General features: G+C 35.6%; 1 protein-coding gene across 1 annotated transcript in view; it reads right to left on the bottom strand.

Annotated features, from left to right (window-relative positions):
• The window catches only part of DNAH6 (dynein axonemal heavy chain 6), a 290,936-nt gene that overhangs the window by 191,296 nt on the left and 74,982 nt on the right, over positions 1–24,658 (bottom strand). The window contains exons 16-18 of the mRNA XM_061168664.1: positions 18,332–18,460; positions 8,060–8,173; positions 4,453–4,596 (exon numbers count right to left, since the gene is read on the bottom strand). Of these exons, the coding sequence (XP_061024647.1) occupies positions 4,453–4,596; positions 8,060–8,173; positions 18,332–18,460 (387 nt within the window). The remainder of the gene's footprint in view (positions 1–4,452; positions 4,597–8,059; positions 8,174–18,331; positions 18,461–24,658) is intronic.

Raw genomic sequence — 24,658 nt, 5'->3', positions numbered from 1 at the left:
TGAGAGTGGGCAACCTTGTCCTGTTCCTGATCTTAGTGGAAATGGTTTCAGTTTTTCACCATTGAGGACGATATTGGCTGTGGGTTTGTCCGTCATTTTGTTTCTTGAGCACTTCCTTACTTTCTGGCACCAGAGGATGCTCCAGGTTCATCTTGTATATTCTCTGACTCATCCCTAGAATCAGCCATTTCTATAAGGATCTCTGATTCATTTGATTGGAAAATGGTATTAAAAACCAAGATCTGGACAAAGGATATGTTACTGCTGGAAGCAATGAGGTAGAACATAACTTCACCCCTTAAATGTAGGCTTTGCATAGAGACTTCCTTTCAAAGAATACAGTATGGAAAGTTGGGTAGTAATTTTATAGTGGGGAAAAATGCTACTTCAGTCATGTGATCAAGGTTAATATCATTAGGGAGAAGTCATGTTGATAGCATGTATCTTTAATAAGATGTGATAATAATAATACTTTACCTCTGTGGTCTTCCTTGCAAGAATCTATAACCCCAGTCTAGTCATGAGAAAAACACCAGACAACCCCAAATTGACAGACATTCTATAAAATACCTGACTGGTACTTCTCAGAACTATCAAGATCATAATAAACAAGAAAAGTCTGAGAATCTGTCACAGTATAAAGGAGCCTAAGAAGACAAGACATCTAAATGTAATGTTTATCCTGGAAAGGATCCTGGGACAGAGAAAGGACATTAGATAAAAATGAGAAAATTCCGATAAAATATAGACTTTAATAATAATATAGTGACATTGTTTCATTAGATGTGGCAAATGTATCATACTAATGTAATATGTTAACAGTAGAGGAAACTGGATTCAGGGCATATGGGAAACCTCTATATTTTGTTGTAAGTTTTCTGTAAGTCTGAAATGATTCTAAAATAAAGAGTTTATTTAAAAATAAATGAGGCAAAAATTGATGTAACATAAGGGGAATTAGACAAATCCACAATTATAGTTGGACATTTCAACATCCTTCTCTGAGTAACTAACAGAACAAGTAGGCAGAAAATCAGTAAGGATACAGATGATCTGAGCACTACCATCAGCCAAATTGACTTAATTGAGATTTATAGAAAAATCATTGAGCAATAGCAGAATACACATTCTTCTCAAGTGTATATAGAAGACGTACCAAAATAGACCATATTTTGGGTCATAAAGCCAATCTCAACAAATTAAAAGGACAGAAATCATAAAAGTATATTTTTGGACTATAATAGAATTAAAGTTCAAATCAGTAACAGATATCTTGAAAATCCCCAAATATTTTAATAATAAACAACATTCTTCTAAATAGGCCATATATCAAAGAAGAAGTCTCAGGAGTATTAAAATATATTTTGAACTAAATTAAAATAAAAATACAATATATCAAAATTCACAAGATTCAGCTAAAGCAGTGACTAGACAGAAATTTATACCATTAAATGCTTATATTAGAAAAGAAGAAAAGTTTCAAATCAGTAACTTAAGCTTCCACCATAAGAAATTTTGAAGAAATAAAAAATTGAATGTAAAGCAAGAAGAAGAAAGGACATAATAAAGATTAGAGGAGAAATCAGTGAAATGGAAAACATAAAAACAATAAAAAATATCAATCAACCCCAAAGCTGACTCTTTGAAAAGGTCAAAGTGATAAATGACTAGCAGGACAAACCAAGAAAGAAAGGGAGAAAATACAAATTGCCAATATCAGCAATGAAAAAGGGGACATCATTATGGATCCCACATACTTTAAAAGGACAATAAGGAAATATTATGATAAAGTCTATGTCTAATAAATTCAACAATTTGGATTAAATGGACCATTTCCTTGGAAGATACACTATAAAGTCCCCTCAAGAAGAAATAGATAACCTGAATAATCCAAATTGTATTAATGAAATTCAATTTTTTGTTAAAATCCCTCCAAAAGAGAAAACTTCAAGCTCAGATAGTTTCACTCTTGAATTCTACCAAACATCTAAGTAAAAAATAATACTAATTCTGTATAATCTCCTGCAGCAAATAGAAGAGGAAGGAACACTCCCCAACTCATTTTATGAGGCAGTATTACCTCATAACCACACAATGATGTCACAAGAAAGGAAAACTAAAGATCAATGTCCCTCATGAATATAGGCACAAAAAAATCCTCAAATAATATTAGTAATTTGAATCCAGCAATATAAAAGGGTATAGTACATCGTGACCCAAGTGAGGTTCAGTTCAGGAATTCAAGCCTGCTTCAACATTTGACCATTGATAGATGTAATTCACCATGTTAATAGACTAAAGAAGAAAAACCATATGATCATAGGCATAGAAAAATCATTTGATAATTATCAACACCCATCTATGATAAAAAAAAGAAACCTCTCAGGAAACTATGAAACTTTGTTATCTTAATATAGGGCATCTATAAAAAATTTTGACTAACATCATACTTAAAAAGAGACTGAATATTTCCCCTCTAAGATACGGAATAGGACAAGGATGTTTTCTCTCACCACTCCTATTCAATATCGTACAGGAAATCCTGGCCAGTGCAACAAGGCAAGAAAAAGAAATAAAAGGCACACAGATAGTAATGGAAGAAATAAAGTTGTCTTTATTCACAGTTGAAATCATTTTCTACGTTGAAAATTCTGAATAATGTACAAAAATCTCCTAAAATTAAAAAGTGAATTTATTAAGATCACAGGATATAAGATCAATATACAAAGGTCAATAGTATTCCTACATACCAGCAATGAACACTTAGAATTTGAAATGAAAAACAATAAAATGTAAGATAACATAAAAGAATACTTAGTTTTAAATCTAACAAAATATGTGCATAATCTGTACACTGAAAATTACAAAATGTTAATGAAAAGAAATAAAAGAAGACCTAACTAAATAAAGGGATAGGCAGGTAACAGATTAGAAAATTCAGTCTTGTTAAGATGTCAATTCTCTGGAAATTGATCTATTGATTTGACACAGTCGACCTAAAATCCCAGCAATTTTTTATACATATGATAAGCTAATTCTAACATTTACATGAGAAGATAAAGGAATCAGAATCAACAAAATTGTGAAAAAGAAGAAAAAGTTGGAGAACTTAACACTACCTGATTTCAAGACTTACTAGCTATAGTTATCAAGAGAGCGTGGTATTGGTGAAAGGATACACTTACAGAACAACCAAACAGAATAGAGAGTCCAGAAACAGACTAAAAAATATCGTCAGTTGACTTTTGACAAAGATGCAAAGGCAAAAAATGGAGAAAGAATACTCTTTTCAAATAATGGTTCTGGATCAACTGAATATCCATATGTAAAAATGTAAATAACTCAAAATAAATCATATACTTTAATTTAAAAAAAAAGGAACACTAAAAAACTTCCAGAAGAAAATACAGGAGATACTCTGTGTGACCTTTAGGTTTGGCAAAAGTTTTTAGATTCTATACTAAAAAGATAATCTGTAAAAGAAAAAAATATTACTTGGACTTTTTTCAAATTTAAGCCTTTTGTTCTGTGAAAGTCACTGTTTAGGGACTAAAAAGACAAGCCACTGACTGGGAAAACTATTTTCAAGTTACATATTTGAAAAAGGACTTATATCATGACTATATAACACAACATTGTTAATCAACTATACTCCAATATAAAATAAAAATTAAAAAAATACTTTGCTGTTCTTCTATGAATTGTTAGACCCTAATGTCTTTAGAATGTAAATTCTGAAAACTTCTGCTATGTAAAATGTATAAAAACATTTTGGTGTGTGAAATATCATTTGTGTTACAAATTTTCAAGCTGGTAGTCTCTTTTACCATTACCTTGTGAGTACTATTTAATTATTATTTGAGAGTCAACAGAAGAATGAATGAACAAGGATCATCGTTGCCAATGGACACTGTTCTCTATATGTCAAAAATTAAATAAAATATAGATTTTAAAGTTCCAAAAAAAAGAGAACTCTGAAAACTCACTAATAACAAAACAAACAACCCAATTAAAAATTGGGCTAATATTCAAACAGACATTTCAGCAAAGAAGGTAGATGGATGGCAAATGGACATGGGAAAAGATGTTCAACATCACTAATCATTAGAAAAATGTAAATCATCACCATTATGAGAGAGTACTACACATTTATTAGAACGGTTAAAATTAAAACCAAACCAAACCAAATAAATAAACTCCCTATTGATAACAAGTGCTGGTGAGAATGAGAAACAACTAGAATTCTCATACAATTCAATTGCATGATTTGGCCAGTTGAAGAGAGGGATGCAGTCTGTGCCTCTGCAATACAGTAGCTGAATTTTTCTGTTGTTTCTTCTCTCTGCAAAGCTGACTAATTTAAACAGGGAAGAATTCCTGGCTTTGGTCTCATTAGCATCAAGTAGTAACTGATTGACCTGGAGTTTTGGAAATAATTTCTACTAAACTTACCTTTTCTTTCATTTTTTCCACCTTACTTTTTAGCTGGGGCACTACACTGTTGGGTGGCAAACCTTTTTCCAATTGAGTCACAAATTTGGCATATTTAGAAACTTGACTGTTTAGAAATTCTGGATCCAGGCAGTCAAATTTGGACTATGAAAATTGGGGAAAAAACAAAGAAGTTAAGACATATGATAAAAGGCAAACTTGAAATAGTAAAATTTTTTTACTCTACTCACATTTTTTGATAGCTATGTTGTTACACCAAGTTGACTCTATATTTTGGAAATGGCTCCACTTATTAAGATTTCTAATAGTATATCAGGCATTGTTTGTTTGTTACTTTCATGTCCTTTTCTCCCATATCACCAAATGCAGTATTGCAATCCCTGTAATTTATTCCAGAGGGCCAACCATTGTAAAGTTACAAACAGCTAATTTTTACTCTTGTGACCTAGAAATGTCTCACCAAGTAGTCTCCTATTATTTGATCATGTAGCACTTTAATATAACTGATTTAAACATACACTCCAATGTATGCATGTATTTATAAATATATTTCTCAGTTACATAAACATGTAAGTGTACACATATATTATGTCAGATGGGCATATGGATTGATGGTAATAGAAAATTTGTAAAAATGAAAAGATATTCCATGCTCATGGATTGGAAGAATTAATATTGTTAAGATGTTTATACCACCTAAAGAAATCTACAGATTCAATACAATCCCTATCAAAATTCCAGTGGTATTTTTCACAGAAATACAACAAACAATCCTAAAATTTGTGTGGAACCACAAAAGACCCAGAATAGCCAAAGCAATCTTGAGAAAGAATAAAAAAGATGGAGGTATCAACTCCTTGATTTCAGACTATCCAACTATCCAAAGTTATAGTCATGAAAACAGCATAGTACTGGCACAAAAACAGACACATAGATTAATGGAACAGAATAGAAAGCCCAAAAATAAACCCAGACATATATGGTCAATTAATTTACAAGAAAGGAGTCAAGAATATACAATGGGGGAAGGACAGTCTTTTCAATAAATGGTGTTGGGAAAATTGGACAGCTAGAGGCAAAGGAATGAAACTGGACCACACACAAAAATAACTCAAAATGGATTAAAGATTTGAATCTAAGACCTGAAACCTAAAAACTCCTAGAAGAAAATATAGGCAATAAGCTCCTTGAGATGGGTCTTGGCAACAGTATTTTGGATTTGACACCAAAAGCAAAGGCAACAAAAGTAAAATAAGCAACTACATCTAACTAAAAAGCTTCTGCACAGCAAAGGAAAGCATGAACAAAATGAAAAGGAAACCTATACCTAATGGGAGAAAATATTTGCAAATTATATATCTGATAAGGGGTTAATATCCAGAATATATAAAGAATTCAATAGCAGAAAAACAACCTGATTAAAAAGAGGGCAGAGGATCTGAATAGACATTTTTTCCAAAGAAGATGTAACAGATGTCCAACAGGTACATGAAAAAATGCTCAACATCACTAATCATTGGGAAATTAAAATCAAAACCACAATGAAATACCACCTCACTCTTGTTAGAATGGTTAGTATCAGAAAGACAAAATAGAACCAGTGTTGGCAAAGATGTGGAGAAAAAGGAACACTTGTGCATTGGTAGCAGAAATGTAAATTGGCACAACAGCCATATGGAAAATAGTATTAAAATTCCTCAAAAAATTAAAAATAGAACTACCATATGATTCAGCAATTCCATTTCTGATTATTTATCCTAAGAAAACAAAAACACTGATTCAAAAAGATATACAGACACCCAAGTTCATAGCAGCATTATTTACAATAGCCAAGAAATGGAAACAACCTAAGTGTCCATCAATGGATGAATGGATGAAGAAAATGTAGTATATGTATACAATAGACTATTATTCAGCCATAAAAAGAATGAAACCTTGTCATTTTTGACAACATGGATGGACCATGAGGGCTTTATGTAAAGTGAAATAAGTCAGACAAAGAAAGACAAATACCATATGACCTCACTTGTATGTGGAATCCAAAAGCAAACAAAACAACAAAATAACTCATATGTAGAATCTAAAACAAAACAAAACAAAACAACTAAAACAGAACAAATTGGTAGTTTCCAGAGGAGGGGGGTGGGTGCGTGAAATAAGTGAAGGAGGTCAAAAGGTACAAACTTCCAGTTATAAAATAAATAAATCATGGGAATGTAATGTACAGCATGGTGACTATAGTTAATAACACTGTATTGCATATTTGAAAGCTGCTAAGATAATAGATCTTGAATGTTCTCATAAGAAAAAAATTTTTGTAACTATGTATGGTGACAAATGTTAACTAAACTCATTGTGGTGATCATTGTGCAATATACAGGAATATTGGATCATTATATTTTACACCTGAAACTAACATGTCAAATATGCCTCAATTTTAAAAAAAGAAAATTTATAAACATTCATTTTTTTTTTCTGGATTCAACATTTTCTTTTTGCTCCCTAATGGGTCTTTTTGTATACTTCCTATGGTAAATTTGTCCCACTTTAGAAGCTACTGCTCTAATCTATGGTGGTAATCAGAAAACTCTCTAAGCTTCTTCTTTATTATTCAGGAGCATTTTCTACTTCTGAGATAAGTGATAAATGAGTTATACAAAAGCACTTAAAATTCTCTGATATAATAGTATATATATGTTTGTTTGTTTTCCACTTTCTCCACCAAAAGGTAAATTCTGTGAGGGTTTGGACTTTGTCCTTTTTATTCTCCACTGGTATCTACTGTACCTAGAACATTATCTGGGAAACATTCTTGTGTCACTGTGCCCAGATATGTGACTTCTAATTATAGGCACCAGCATAGGGAAGTTGAACAAGCAAGTGTAAAACAATATTTGTGAAGTTGATGGTATTTCTAACATGTCCATATCACACTTGAAAGAACAGATGGTCATCTATTCTGCCTCCTAGAGGGTTGACACTTGTTAAGGTTTGAACACAAGGGTAGACCCTAAAAACCAAGCTCTATGATACCTGGCCCCCTAATTTACTATTACTAGAATTTACTATTGAGCTCTCAAGGGAAGATCCTGGATCTCAATACTGGGATTCTATTCTATCACAGGGAACAAAATGGCTTTCTTTTTTTTTTTTAAAAAAAGGACAGTAAGAACAGAACCTAGGCTAACAGAAATCTAATGTGTGTAGATCACGAATAAAATCCTACAATCCTTAATAACACTTGGCTGTAGTGTGTCGGGACAACATTGTGTTCAGAAACCACAAAGAAGTTAAATGCCATGCAGTGAGGTCCTTTGATGCTTCCTTCATTTAGCTATCTTATTTGGAGGACCTGAGAAACCTGCCTTACAATAATGTAGTCTTCTCTGTGGTACTTAAAGACTTGTGTGGCAGAAAGACCTTTGTGCATTTCATCAGAAAGCTGATAATAATTCCCATAAAATAACATTGCATGTTTTACTGAAATTAAGAATATACCAGCTTATTTTTTAAAAAACTATAATTCATACTATTAGTATTCTAAGGTTAAATAATACAAAAATGATTTAAGAATCGAGAGGGTTTTTTTTTTTTTTTTTTTTTTTACCTTTAACCATTCTTGTTGGAGTTGATCCCATTCAGATAAAGAATCCCAGAGCAATTGTTTGAGCTTCAATTCAGCACTAACTTCTTCCAAAGCTTCAAACTTTGACACTTCTACCTTTTAAAATATAATAAGCAAAATGTACTATTTAATTTTCTGATATAGAGATCTTACGTTATCTTCCTATCAGTAATTTTTGATACAGTGACACCTTAGCAGAATATGGGTGGAACCTAAATGGTGAACGAAAAGGAGAGACAGAAACAATGAAAAAACAAATCACAAAACCCCATGTATATTCAGATTTCTATTTGAGTGACAAAATATAATTCTTTATATTTCCTTAGAACTTAGAAATTTTCCAAAGATACAAATATTACAAGAGTGCAAAGGGCATTCTTTCTCAAGTTGGATCATACATGTATATACATGTCTGGTCTATTGAGTAAACAGATGAGTCTTTAGAGGCAATGATATCCTTTAGGGCTTATATCTTAGATGATAGAAGAGGGAGAGGATGTTTGTGTGATAGTTGGTGGAGGGAATGGGGAGATTAAAGATGGAGTGAACAGCCTAGTTTCTCACCTATTTCTAACCCAGTGGACTGTATATGAACCCTAGACAGAGAAAGGTTGCAAGAAAATCTGAAGAAGCTGTTTTCATGCCTTGGAAGTGGGAAAATCTCCAGGAGGTTGGTTGCACAGAAACTGTGAGCTTTGCGATAAGCTGGGGCTTTAAACATTCCATACAACAGCAGCAAAATACACATTCTTTTCAAGTGCATGCAGAACATTCCCCAGGATAGATCATATGATAGGCCACAAAACAAGTCTTAACAAGTTTAAGAAGTCTGAAATCATATTATCTTTTCCAGCCACAATGGTATGAAAATAGAAATCAACAACAAGAGGAAAGCTGGAAAATTTACAAATATTTGGAAACTAAACACTACACTCCTGAACAACCAACGGGTTATAGAGGAAATCAAAGGGAAATAAAAATAAATACCTTGAAACAAGTGAAAATGGAAACACAGCACACCAAAACCTATGAGATGCTGCAAAAGTAGTTCTGAGAAGGAAGTTTATAGTAATAAATGGATATATTAAGAAAATAGAAAGATCTCAAATAAACAACTTGACTTTACACAGCAAAGAACTAGAAAAGGAGAACAAGCTAAGCCCAGAGTTAGCAGAAGAAAGGAAATAATAAGGATCAGAGTGGAAAAAAAAATAGAGAACAGAAAAGCAATAGAAAAGATCAATGAAACTAGGAGCTTTTTTTTCTGAAAAGATAAACAAACCTTTAGCTAGACTAAGAAAAAATAGAGAGATGATTCAAGGAAATAAAATCAGAAATGAAAGAGGAGACATTAAAATTTACACCTCAGGGGGACCTTCAAGATGGCAGAGGAGTAAGATGTGAAGATCACCTTTCTCCCCACAAATACATCAAAAATACATCTACATGTGGAACAACTCCTACAAAACACCTACTGAACGCTGGCAGAAGACATCAGACTTCCCAAAAGGCAAGAAACTCCTCACGTACCCAGGTAGGGCAAAAGAAAAAAGACAAAACAGAGACAAAAGAATAGGGACGGGACCTGCACCTCTGGGAGGGAACTGTGAAGGGGGAAAAGTTTCCACACACTAGGAAACCCCTTCACTGGTGGAGATGGGGCGTGGGATGGGAGGAAGCTTTGGAGCCACAGAGGAGAGGACAGCAACAGGGGTGCAGAGGCCAAAGCGGAGAGATTTCTGCACAGAGGATCAGTGCTGACCAGCACTCACCAGCCTGAGAGGTTTGTCTGCTCACGTGCTGTGGTGGGTGGGGGCTGGGAGCTGAGGCTCGGGCTCTCAAGATCAGATCCCAGGGAGAGGACGGGGGATGGCTGCGTGAACACAGCCTGAAGGGGACTAGTGTGCCACAGCTAGCCAGGAGGGAATCTGGGAAAAAGTCTGGAACTACCTAAGATGCAAGAGACCATTGTTTTGGGGTGCGTGAGGAAAGGGGATTCAAAGCACTGCCTAAATGAGCTCCAGAGACAGGCATGAGCTGCGGCTATCAGCGCAGACACCAGAGACGGGCATGAAACGCTAAGGCTGCTGCTGCAGCCACCAATAAGCCTGTGTGCAAGAACAGGTCACTATCCACACCTCCCCTCCTGGGAGCCTGTGCAACGCACCACTGCCATGGTCCCATGATCAAGGGACAACTTCCCCAGGAGAACACATGGCACGTCTCAGGCTGGTGCAACGTCAGGCAGGCCTCTGCCACCACAGGCTCGCCCTGCATTCTGTACCCCTCCCTACCCCAGGCCTGAGTGAGCCAGAGCCCCCTAATCAGCCACTCCTTTAACCTCCTCCTGTCTGGGTGAAGAACAGATGCCAGAGGGCGACCTACATGCAGAAGTGGGGCCAAATCCAAAACTGAACCCCGGGAGCTGTGGGAACAAAGAAGAGAAAGGGAAATTTCTCCATGCAGCCTCAGGAGCAGCGGATTAAATCTCCACAATCAACTTGATGTACGCTGCATCTGTGGAATACCTGAATAGACAACAAATCATCCCATAATTGAGGCAGTGGACTTTGAGAGCAAATGTAGACTTGGGGTTTGCTTTCTGCATCTAATTTATTTCTGGTTTTATGTTTATCTTAGTTTAGTATATAGAGCTTACTATCATTAGATTTGTTTATTGATTTGGTTGCTCTCTTCCTTTGTTTTTCATATATATATATTTTTTCCATTTTCTCTTTTTGTGAGTGTGTATCTGTATGCTTCTTTGGAGATTTAGTCTGTATAGGTTTGCTTTTACCATTTGTCCTAGGGTTCTGTCTGTTTGATTTTTTTTTCTTTAGTATAGGTTTTAGTGCTTCTTTTCATAGGTGGATTTGTTTATTGGTTTGGTTGCTCTCTTCTTTCTTTATTTAAATTTTTTAATTTTAATAATTAAAACATTTTTTATTTTAATAACTTTATTTTATTTTATTTTTTCTTTCTTTCTTTCTTTCTTTCTTTCTTTCTTTCTTTCTTCCTTCCTTCCTCCCTCCCTCCCTCCCTCCCTCCCTCCCTCTCTCTCTCTCTCTCTCTCTCTCTTTCTTTCTTTCTTTCTTTCTCCATTTTCTTCTGAGCTGGGTGGCTGACAGGGTCTTAGTGCTCTGGCTGGGTGTCAGGCCTGAGGCTCTGAGGTGGGAGAGCCGAGTAAGGACACTGGACTACCAGAGACCTCCCGGCCACATGTAATATCAATCAGCGAGAGATCTCCCAGAGATCTCCGTCTCAAAGCTAAGAACCAGCTCCACTCAATGACCAGCAAGCTCCAGTGCTGGACACCCCATGCCAAACAACTAGCAAGACAGGAACACAACCCCACCCATTAGCAGAGAGGCTGTCTAAAATCATAATAAGTTCACAGACACCCTGAAACACACAACAGGATGTGGTCCTTCTCACCAGAAAGACAAGATCCAGCCTCATCCACCAGAACACATGCACCAGTCCCCTCCACCAGGAAGCCTACACAGCTGACTGAACCAACCTTACCCACTGGGGGCAGACACCAAAAACAATGGGAACTATGAACCAGCAGCCTGTGAAAAGCAGACCCCAAATGTAGTAAGTTAAGCAAAATGAGAGGAGAGAGAAATACACAGCAGTTGAAGGAGCAAGGTAAAACCCCACCAGACCAAACAAATGAAGAGGAAATAGGCAGTCTACCTGAAAAAGAATTCAGAGTAAAAATAGTAAAGATGATCCAAAGTCTTGGAAATAGAATGGAGAAAATAAAAGAAAGGTTTAACAAGGACTTAGAAAAACTAAAGAGCAAACAGAGAATGATGAACAACACAATAAATGAAATTAAAAGTTCTCTAGAAGGAATCAATAGCAGAATAACTGAGGCAGAAGAATGGATAAGTGACCTGGGAGATAAAATAGTGGAAATAACTACTATAGAGCAGAATAAAGAAAAAAGAATGAAAAGCATTGAGAACAGTCTCAGAGACCTCTGGGACAACATTAAATGCACCAACATTTGAATTATAAGAGTCCCAGAAGAAGAAGAGAAAAAGAAAGGGACTGAGAAAATATTTGAAGAGATTACAGTTGAAAACTTCCTTAATATGGGAAAGAAAATAGTCAGTCAAGTCCAGGAAGTGCAGAGAGTCCCGTAAAGGATAAATCCAAGGAGAAACACACCAAGACACATATTAATCAAACTATCAAAAATTAAATACAAAGAAAAATATTAAAAGCAGCAAGGGAAAAGCAACAAATAACATACAAGGGAATCCCCATAAGGTTAACAGCTGATCTTTCAGCAGAAACTCTGCAAGTCAGAAGGGAGTGGCAGGACATATTTAAAATGATGAAAGGGAAAAACCTACAACCAAGATTACTCTACCCAGCAAGGATCTCATTCAGATTCAATGGAGAAATTAAGACCTTTACAGACAAGCAAAAGCTAAGAGAATTCAGCACCACCAAACTAGCTTTGCACCAAATGCTAAAGGAAATTCTCTGGGCAAGAAACACAAGAGAAGGAAAACACCTACAATAACAAACCCAAAACAATTAAGAAAATGGGAATAAGAACATACATATCAATAAATACCTTAAATGTAAATGGATTAAATGCTCCAACCAAAAGACATAGACTGTCTGAATGGATACAAAAACAAGACCCGTTTATATGCTGTCTACAAGAGACCCACTTCAGACCTAGGGACACATACAGACTGAAAATGAGGGGATGGAAAAAGATATTCCATGCAAATGGAAATGAAAATAAAGCTGGAGTAGCAATTCTCATATCAGAGAAAATAGACTTTAAAATAAAGACTATTACAAGAGACAAAGAAGGACACTACATAATGATCAAGGGATCAATCCAAGAAGAAGATATAACAGCTGTAAATATTTATGCACCCAACATAGGAGCAACTCAATACACAAGGCAAATGCTAACAGCCATAAAAGGGGAAATCGACAGTAACACAATGATGGTAGTGGACTTTAACATCCCACTTTCACCAATGGACAGATAATCAAAAATGAAAATAAATAAGGAAACACAAGCTTTAAAGGACACATTAAAAAAGATGGACTTAATTGATATTTATAGGACATTCCATCCAAAAACAAAACAATACACTTTCTTCTAAAGTTCTCATGGAACATTCTCCAGGATAGATCATACCTTGGGTCACAAATCAAGCCTTGGAAAATTTAAGAAAATTGAAATCGTGTCAAGGATCTTTGACCACAAAACTATGAAGCTAGATATCAATTACAGGAAAAAATCTGTAAAAAATACAAACTCATGGAGGTGAAACAATACACTACTAAACACCCAAGAGATCACTGAAGAAATCAAAGAGGCAAGCAAAAAATACCTAGAAACATGACAATGAAGACATGATGACCCAAAACCTATGGTATGCAGCGAAAGCAGTTCTAAGAGGGAAGTTTATAGCAATACAATCCTACCTCAAGAAACAAGAAAAACCTCAAATAAACAACCTAAACTTACACCTAAAGGAACTAGAGAAAGAAGAACAAACAAAAACCAAAGTTAGCAGAAGGAAAGAAATCATAAAGATCAGATCATAAATAAATGAAAAAGAAATGAAGGAAATGATAGCAAAGATCAATAAATCTAAAAGCTGTTTCTTTGAAAAGATAAACAAAATTGATAAACCATTATCCAGACTCATCAAGAAAAAAAGGGAGAAGACTCAAATTGATAGAATTAGAAATGACAAAGGAGAAGTAACAACTGATACTGCAGAAATTCAAAGGATCATGAGAGATTACTACAAGCAACTATATGCCAATAAAATGGACAACCTGGAAGAAATGGACAAATTCTTACAAAAGCAAAACCTTCTGAGACTGAACCAGGAAGAAATAGAAAATATAAACAGACCAATCACAAGCACTGAAATTGAAACTGATTAAAAATCTTCCAACAAACAAAAGTCCAGGACCAGATGGCTTCACAGGCAAATTCTATCAAACATTTAGAGGAGAGCTAACACCTATCCTTCTAAAACCCTTCCAAAATATAGCAGAGGGAGGAACACTCCCAAACTCATTCTATGATGCCACCATCACCCTGATACAAAAAGCAGACAAAATGTCACACAAAAAAAGAAAATTACAGGCCAATATCACTGATGAACATAAATGCAAAATTCCTCAACAAAATACTAGCAAACAGAATCTAACAGCACATTAAAAGGATCATACACCACGATCAAGTAGGGTTTATCCCAGGAATGAAAGGATTCTTCAATATATGCAAATCAAAAATGTGATAAACCATATTAACAAATTGAAGAATAAAAACCATATGATCATCTCAATAGATGCAGAAAAAGCTTTCAACAAAATTCAACACCCATTTATGATAAAAACCCTCCAGAAAGTAGGCATAGGTAACTTACCTCAACATAATAAAGGCCAGATATGACAAACCCACAGCCAACATCATTCTCAATGGTGAAAAACTGAAACCATTTCCACTAAGATCAGGAAAAAGACAAGGTTGTCCACTCTCATCACTATTATTCAACATAGTTTTGGAAGTTTTAGCCACAGCAATCAAAGAAGAAAAAGAAATAAAAGGAATCCAAATTGGAAAAGAAGAAGTAAAGCTGTCACTGTTTGCAGATGACATAATACCATACATAGAGAATCCTAAAGATGCTACCAGAAAACTACTAGAGCTAATCAATGAATTTGGTAAAGTAGCAGGATACAAAACTAATGCACAGAAATCTCTTGCATTCCTATACACCAATGATGAAAAATCTGAAAGAGAAATGAAGGAAACATTCCCATTTACCATTGCAACAAAAAGAATAAAATACCTAGGAATAAACCTACCTAGGGAGACAAAAGACCTGTATGCAGAAAACTATAAGACACTGGTGAAAGAAATTCAAGATGATACAAACAGATGGAGAGACCATGTTCTTGGATTAGAAGAATCAACATTGTGAAAATGACTGTACTACCCAAAGCAATGAACAGATTCAATGGAATCCCCATCAAACTACCAATGGCATTTTTCACAGAACTAGAACCAAAAATTCCACAATATGTATGGAAACAAAAACGATCCCAAATAGCCAAAGCAATCTTGAGAAAGAAAAACGGAGCTGGAGGAAGCAGCCTCCCGGATTTCAGACTATACTACAAAGCTACAGTAATCAAGACAGTATGGTACTGGCACAAAAACAGAAATATAGATCAATGGAACAGGATAGAAAGCCCAGAGATAAACCCACGCACATATAGTCACCTTATCTTTGATAAAGGAGGCAAGGATATACAATGGAGAAAAGACAGCCTCTTCAATAAGTGCTGCTGGGAAAACTGGACAGCTACATGTAAAAGAATGAAATGTGAACACTCCCTAACACCATACACAAAAATAAACTCAAAATAGATGAAAGACTTAAATGGAAGGCCAGACACTATAAAACTCTTAGAGGAAAACATAGGCAGAACACTTTATGACATAAATCACAGCAAGATCCTTTTTGACCCATCTTCTACAGAAATGGAAATAAAAACAAAAATAAAGAAATGGGACCTAAGGAAACTTAAAATCTTTTGCACAGCAAAGGAAACCATAAACAGGACAACAGACAACCCTCAGAATGGGTGAAAATATTTGCAAATGAAGCAACTGACAAAGGATTAATCTCCAAAATATACAAGCAGCTCATGCAGCTCAATATCAAAAAACAACCCAATCCAAAAATGGGCAGAAAACTTAAATAGACATTTCTCCAAAGAAGATATACAGATTGCCAAGAAACACACGAAAGCATGCTCAACATCAGTAATCATTAGAGAAATGCATTAGAGAAATCAAAACTACAGTGTGGTATCACCTCACACCAGTCAGAATGGCCATCACCAAAAATCTTCAAATAAATGCTGGAGAGGGTGTGGAGAAAAGGGAACCTTCTTGCACTGTTGGTGGGAATGTAAATTGTTACAGCCACTATGGCGAACAGTATGGAGGTTCCTTAAAATCTAAGAGTAGAACTACCATACGACCCAGCAATCCCACTACTGGGCTATACCCTGAGAAAACCATAATTCAAAACGAGTCATGTACCACAACGTTCATTACAGCTCTATTTACAATAGCCATGACATGGAAGTAACCTAAGTGTCCTTCGACAGATGAATGGATAAAGAAGTTGTGACATATATATACAATGGAATATTACTCAGCCATAAAAAGAAATGAAATTGAGTTATTTGTAGTGAGGTGGATGGACCTAGAGTCTGTCATACAGAGTGAAGTAAGTCAGAAAGAGAAAAACAAATACCGTATGCTAACAAATATATATGGAATCTAAAAAAAAAAGAAAAGGTTTTGAAGAACCTAGGAATAAAGACAGGAATAAAGACACAGACATAGAGAATGGACTTGTGGACACGGGGAGGGGGAAGAGTAAGCTGGGACGAAGTGAGAGAGTGGCATGGACATATATACACTAACAAATGTAAAGGAAATAGCTAGTGGGAAGCAGCCACATAGCACAGGGAGATCAGCTCGGTACTTTTTGTTTCCTAGAGGGGTGGGATAGGGAACGTGGGAGGGAGACACAAGAGGGAGGGGATATGGGGATATATGTATAGCTGATTCACTTTGTTATACAGCAGAAACTAACACACCACTGTAAAGTAATTATACTGCAATAAAGATGCTAAAAAAAACCTTACATCTCAGAAATACATATGATCATAAGAAACTCCTCTGAATAAGTATACGCCAATAAATTGTATACCTTTGAAAAAATGCATAAATTGCTAGAAACATATTGCCCACCTAGACTGAATCAGGAAGAAATAGAAAATCTGAACAGACCAATAAGGAGTAAGGAGATTGAATGAATAATCAAAAACCTCCCAGCACAGAAAAGCCCAGGACCAGATGACTTCACTGGTAAATTTTACCAAACATGTGGGGGGAGAAAAAAGAATTAACGCCAATATTTCACAAACTTTTCCAAAAAAATTGAAGAGGTGGGAACACTTCCAAACTCATTTTACAAGGTTAGCATTACCCTGACATTAGGGATCTAGCCTTGACTTCATTAAAAATTAGAGATGATTTCCTAGGCCAGTTAGGCCTTCACTCCTATCCTCCTAATGACTGAGAGCTGCAGAGGAAGGATGATATGAGGTGATCCTAAAGGATCGTAAAGTATAGATATGGAATGTGGAAGGAGGGAGACACACTTCTATTTAAGGCTCTGGCTCAAGCAATGCTATTTTTTCTGACCCAAGGGTGTCCACCTGTTAGTTATAGCCTTTTATCAAGCAATATTTCCGCCACAGCTCCCTTCCTACTGCATACTTTCCTGTCTTACAGGTCAGTTAACTAATATGGGAAAAACTTTCAACCCTAATTCTCTCATGCACAAACCTCCTGCCTCAAGTATTGTACCAGTTGCATTGTCTAGTGCCAGGTCATTATTTTGCAGGTTGCTCCACCAAGCCCTGGGATCTGGAGTGGACACTCAGAGCCCTCAGACCACTTTCTGGCCATCCATTTGGGGCTATGGAAGAGATAGGTGCATCCCCATGTGAGGTCCATGCACTCCTCTGAAACTTTTGGGGAACTGATTAACCCCTCCCTCATTGCTGGTGGCCCTCTGGTTTTGATCCTAGGGATCTTTTCTATTTTCCTTTCTTTTTGGTCTCTCTAATAGTTGTTCAGAGCACTTATATCTCTCATTCATTTCTCTTCATTTTTTTGAGGCATATCTTTTAGCTTTTTATACCTACCCTTTTTGGATCCATCTTTGCCCTGGCTTAGCCAAATTCTCTTCTTTCATCAAACTGGCACATCAAACCAGGGCAAATTAGGCAATATTGATGGAATCATAATACACACATGAATGTAAAAGAAACTTGAATATTATTTAGGGGTTTTAATTGACCACATTTAAAAATTCACATACATTTTAACATAGAAACTACAGTCCCTGGTCTGAGGGTTTGTCTATAATTCACAATTACTTTTTAATGAGAAAGATATTTTATCTCACATGTGTACTAATCTTTAAACTCTTCAAAGGCAGAGAACACGTCATATTTTGTATTTCAGATTGTTCCAGCACAGTGACTAGCACATAGGTGTCCAAACATTGAATATTTACAGTCACATTATTGAAAAGGCGTATGCATCAATGCCATTTCTATGCACATATTTTAGAAACAGATGTGTAGAGCTGTCATTACCTTAAAATTCTTCTGATAGGATTTATATTGAAATGCACGTTTTTGAAGATCATCTAGAACTGTCTGCAGATCATTCAACATGACATGTACTTTGTCTTGGTCAGCATTAATATCCAAAATCTGTGGATCCTGTAAAATTAAGATAGGTTTTGATTACTCATTCCTATTTTTTGATGTATACCATCAAATTAAATGAATTAATAAACGTTTTCAAAAAATGTCTTCTAATTCTCTTTTCACTCTAATTTTTAGAAAATATATTAAAATGGTCGCTTTTTTGAATTTAAAGCAATGCATATACATTGTAAAAATTACAGAAATGTATAAAGAAGTAACTTGGGGATAATATTGCTTTTAAAGACTACCTAATACATTTTCCCTCATCTGTTTTCATTTATTACATTTGTTTCCGCTAACGTGACTTCAGGTAAGGAGAGGTGAATACAATATGGAAAAGAAAGAAGAAAATATGATATAAGGAAAATTATCATTTTACAATAAAGGAATGATTACAATTTATGGGACTTCCCTAGTGGCTCAGTGGTTAAGAATCTGCCTGCCAATGCAGGGGACACAGGTTCGATCCCTGGTCCAGGAAGATCCTGCATGCCACGGAGCAACTAAGCCCATGGGCCACAACTACTGAGCCTGTGTGCCTAGGGCCCATGCTCCTCAACAAGAGAAGCCACCACAATGAGAAGCCTGCACACCACAGTGAAGAGTAGTCCCTGCTCGTTGAAACTAGAGAAAGCCTGCACGCAGCAATGAAGACCCAATGCAGCCAAAAAAAAAAAAAAAAGAATGATTACAATTTACAATAAAGGTATGATTCTATTTAATTGAAGTTCATAAACAGGCAAAACCAATTTATGGCTTTAGAATTCAGGGTAGTGGCTGCCTTTGGAGAGGAAGGAAGGGTTAGTGACTAGGGGAGACACTAAGGATAGCAATAGCAATAGTTCTTGACCTCAGCAGTGGACACATGGATGTGTTCACTTTCTGATAACTCACTGAGTTGTACACTTATTACAGTTACGTACAGCTTTCTCTGTGCAAAAATACTTCAATACAAAAGTAAAAACAGAGATAGCCTCATCCACCAGAGGGCAGACAGCAGAAGCAAGAAGAACTACAATTCTGCAGCCTATGGAATGAAAACCATATTCACAGAAAGACAGACAAAATGAAAAGGCAGAGGATATGTACCAGATGAAGGAACAAGATAAAACCCCAGAAAAACAACTAAATGAAGTGGAGATAGGCAACCTTCCAGAAAAAGAATTCAGAATAATGATAGTGAAAATGATCCAGGACCTCAGAAAAAGAATGGAGGGAAAGATAGAGAAGATGAAAGAAACGTTTAACAAAGACCTAGAAGAATGAAAGAACAAACAAACAGAGATGAACAATACAATAACTGAAATGAAAAATACACTAGAAGGAATCAATAGCGGAATAACTGAGGCAGAAGAACGGATAAGTGACCTGGAAGACAGAATGGTGGAATTCACTGCTGCGGAACAGAAGAAAGAAAAAAAAAAAATGAAAAGAAATAAAGACAGACTAAGAGACCTCTGGGACAACATTAAAAACACAAATATTCGCAGTATAGGGGTCCCAGAAGGAGAAGAGAGAGAGAAAGGACCCGAGAAAATATTTGAGGAGATTATAGTTGAAAACTTCCCTAACATGGGAAAGGAAATAGCCACCCAAGTCCAGGAAGTGCAGAGAGTCCCAGGCAGGATAAACCCAAGGAGAAACATGCCGAGAGACATAGTAATCAAATTGACAAAAATTAAAGACAGAGAAAAATTATTAAAAGACACAAGGGAAATATGACAAATAACATACAAGGGAATTCCCATAAGGTTAACAGCAGATTTCTCAGCAGAAACTCTACAAGCCAGAAGGGAGAGGCATGATATGTTTAAAGATGTGAAAGGGAAGAACCTACAACCAAGATTACTCTAACTGGCAAGGATCTCATTCAGAATCGATGGAGAAATCAAAAGCTTTAGAGACAAACAAAAGCTAAGAGAATTCAGCATCACCAAACCAGCTCTACAACAAATGGTAAAGAAACTGCTCTATTAAGAAAAATGGTAATAGGAACATACATATCGATAATCACCTTAAATGTGAATGGATTAAATGTTCCAACCAAAAGTCACAGGCTCACTGAATGGATACAAAAACAAGACCCGTATATATGCTGTCTACAAGAGACCCACTTCAGACCTAGGGACACATACAGACTGAATGTGAGGGGATGGAAAAAGATATTCCATGCAAATGGAAATCAAAAGAAAGCTGGGGTAGCAATTCTCATATCAGACAAAATAGACTTTAAAATAAAGACTATTATAAGAAACAAGGAAGAACACTACATAATGATCAAGGGATCAATCCAAGAAGAAGATATAACAATTGTAAATATTTATGCACCCAACATAGGAGCACCTCAATACATAAGGCAAATGCTAACAGCCATAACAGGGGAAATTGATAGTAGCACAATAATAGTAGGGGGCTTTAACACCCCACTTTCACCAATGGAAAAATCATCCAAAATGAAAATAAATAAGGAAACACAAGCTTTAAAGGACACATTACACAAAATGGACTTAATTGATATTTACAGGACATTCCACCCAAAAACAACAGAATACAATTTTTTCTCAAGTGCTCATGGAACATTCTCCAGGATAGATCACATCTTGGGTCACAAATCAAGCCTTGGTAAATTTAAGAAAACTGAAATCATATCAAGCATCTTTTACAACCACAACGCTATGAGATTAGAAATCAATTACAGGAAAAACACATAAAAAACACAAACACATGGAGGCTAAATGATACACTACTAAATAACCAAGAGATCACTGAAGAAATCAAAGAGGAAATCAAAAAATACCTAGAGACAAATGACAATGAAAACGTGACAATCTAAAACTTATAGGATGCAGCAAAAGCAGGTCTAAGAGGGAAGTTTGTAGCAGTACATTCCTACCTCAAGAAACAAGAAAAATCTCAAATAAACAGTCTAACCTTACACTTAAAGGAACTAGAGAAAGAAAAACAAACAAAACCCAAAGTTAGTAGAAGGAAAGAAATCATAAAGATCAGAATGGAAATAAATGAAATAGAAACAAAGAAAACAATAGCAAAGATCAATAAAACTAAAAGCTGCTTCATTGAGAAGATAAACAAAATTGATAAAACTTTAGTCAGACTCATCAAGAAAAAGAGGGAGAGGACTCAAATCGATACAATTAGAAATGAAAAAGGAGAAGATACAACAGACACCGCAGAAATACAAAGCATCCTAAGAGACTACTACAAGGAACTCTATGCCAATAAAATGGACAACCTGGAAGAAATGGACAAATTCTTAGAAAGGTATAACCTTCCAAGACTGAACCAGGAAGAAATAGAAAATATGAACAGACCAATCACAAGTAATGAAATTGAAACTGTGATTAAAAATCTTCCAACAAACAAAAGTCCAGGACCAGATGGCTTCACAGGTGAATTCTATCAAACATTTAGAGAAGAGCTAACACCCATCCTTCTCAAACTCTTCCAAAATATTGCAGAGGAAGGAACACTCCCAAACTCATTCTACGAGGCCACCATCACCCTGATACAAAAACCAGACACAGATACTAGAAAAAAAGAAAAATTACAGACCAATATCACTGACGAATATAGATGCAAAAATCCTCAACAAAATACTAGCAAACAGAATCCAACAACACATTAAAAGGATCATACACCATGATCAAGTGGGATTTATCCCAGGGATGCAAGGATTCTTCAAAATATGGAAATCAATCGATGCGATACACCATATTAACAGACTGAAGAATAAAAACCATATGATCATCTCAATAGATGCAGAAAAAGCTTTTGACAAAATTCAACACCCATTTATGATAAAAACTCTCCAGAAAGTGGGCATAGAGGGAACCTACCTCAACATAATAAAGGCCATATATGACAAACCCACAGCAAACATCATTCTCAATGGTGAAAAACTGAAAGCATTTCCTCTAAGATCAGGAACAAGACAAGGGTGTCCACTGTTGCCATTATTATTCAAGATAGTTTTGGAATTCCTAGCCATGGCAATCAGAGAAGAAAAAGAAAAAAAAGGAATACAAATTGGAAAAGTAAAAGTAAAACTATCACTGTTTGCAGATGACATGATACTATACATAGGTAATCCTAAAGATGCCACCAGAAAACTACTAGAACTAATCAATGAATTTAGTAAAGTTGCAGGATACCAAATTAATGCACAGAAATCTCTTGCATTCCTATACACTAACAATGAAAGATCAGAAAGAGAAATTAAGGAAACAATCCCATTCACCATTGCAACAAAAAGAATAAAATACCTAAGGATAAACCTACCTAAGGAGGTCAAGACCTGTACTCAGAAAACTATATGACACTGATGAAAGAAATCAAAGATGACACAAAAAGATGGAGAGGTACACCATGTTCTTGGATTGGAAGAATCAATATTATGAAAATGACTGTACTACTCAAAGCAATCTACAGATTCAATGTAATCCCTATCAAACTACCAATGGCATTTTTCACAGAATAGAACAAAAAAATCTTAAAATTTGTATGGAGACACAAAAGACCCTGAATAGCCAAAGCAATCTTGAGGGCAAAAAAAGGAGCTGGAGGACTTCAGACTATACTACAAAGCTACAGTAATCAAGACAATATGGTACTGGCACAAAAACAGAAATATAGATCAATGGAACAGGATAGAAAGCCCAGAGATAAACCCACGCACCTATGGTCAACTAATCTATGACAAAGGAGGCAAGGATATACAATGGAGAAAAGACCATCTCTTCAATAAATGTTGCTGGGAAAACTGGACAGCTACATGTAAAAGAATGAAATTAGAACACTCCCTAACACCATACACAAAAATAAACTAAAAATTGATTAGAGACCTAAATGTAAGACTAGACACTATAAAACTCTTAGAGGAAAACATAGGAAGAACACTCTTTGACATAAATCACAGCAAGATCTTTTTTGACCCACCTCCTAGAGTAACGGAAATAAAAACAAAAATAAAGAAATGGGACCTAATTAAACTTAAAAGCTTTTGCACAGCAAAGGAAACTATAAACAAGATGAAAAGATAACCCTCAGAATGGGAGAAAATATTTGCAAACAAAGCAACAGACAACGGATTAATCTCCAAATTATATAAACAGCTCGTGCAGCTCAATATTAAAAAAACAGACAACCCAATTAAAAAATGGGCAGAAGACCTAAATAGACATCTCTCCAAAGAAGACATACAGATGGTCAAAAGGCACATGAAAAGATGCTCAACATCACTAATTATTAGAGAAATGCAAATCAAAACTACAATGAGGTATCACCTCACACTGGTTAGAATGGGAATCATCTAATCAGAAAATCTACAAACAACAAATGCTGGAGAGGGTATGGAGAAAAGGGAACCTCTTGCACTCTTGGTGGGAATGTAAATTGATGTAGCCATTATGGAGAACAGTATGGAGGTTCCTTAAAAAATTAAAAATAGAATTACCATATGACCCAGCAATCCCACTACTGGGCATATGCCCAGAGAAAACCATAATTCCAAAAGACACATGCACGCCAATATTCATTGCAGCACTATTTACAATAGCCAGGTCATGGAAACAACCTAAATGCCCATCGACAGACAAATGGATAAAGAAGATGTGGTACATATATACAATGGAATATTACTCAGCCATAAAAAGGAACAAAACTGGGTCATTTGTAGAGGTGTGGATGGACCTAGAGGTTGTCATATAGAGTGAAGTAAGTCAGAAAGAGAAAAACAAATAGCGTATATTAACACATTTATGTGGAATCTAGAAAAATGGAACAGATGAACCAGTTTGCAAGGCAGAAATAGAGACACAGATGTAGAGAACAAACGTATGGACACCAAGGGGGGAAATTGGTGGGGGGGGGTGGTGGGATTAATTGGGAGATTGGGATTGACATGTATACACTAATATGTATAAAATAGATAACTAATAAGAACCTGCTGTATAAAAAATAAATAAATTAAAATTTAAAAATTAAAAAAAAAGGAAAAAGAATCATCCGGATGTCTAGTCTAAGTTCTTAAAATAATTCCTCTTGCATCTTTTGTATAGGAAAATTGGCGCAAGTTAGTCAAACATTCTTCTTTATCATTTATCAATTTATACTGTACCTCTTTCTAAGGGGGAATTTTCTAATATGTGGCTAAGCAAACTCTAAAATTGTCACAATAACTATAAAATATGC

This window comes from Eubalaena glacialis, chromosome 14 (genome assembly GCF_028564815.1).
Source record: "Eubalaena glacialis isolate mEubGla1 chromosome 14, mEubGla1.1.hap2.+ XY, whole genome shotgun sequence".
NCBI lineage: Eukaryota > Metazoa > Chordata > Mammalia > Artiodactyla > Balaenidae > Eubalaena > Eubalaena glacialis.
Note: the sequence above shows the minus strand (reverse complement) of the source record. Positions and strands in the feature narration are given on the sequence as shown.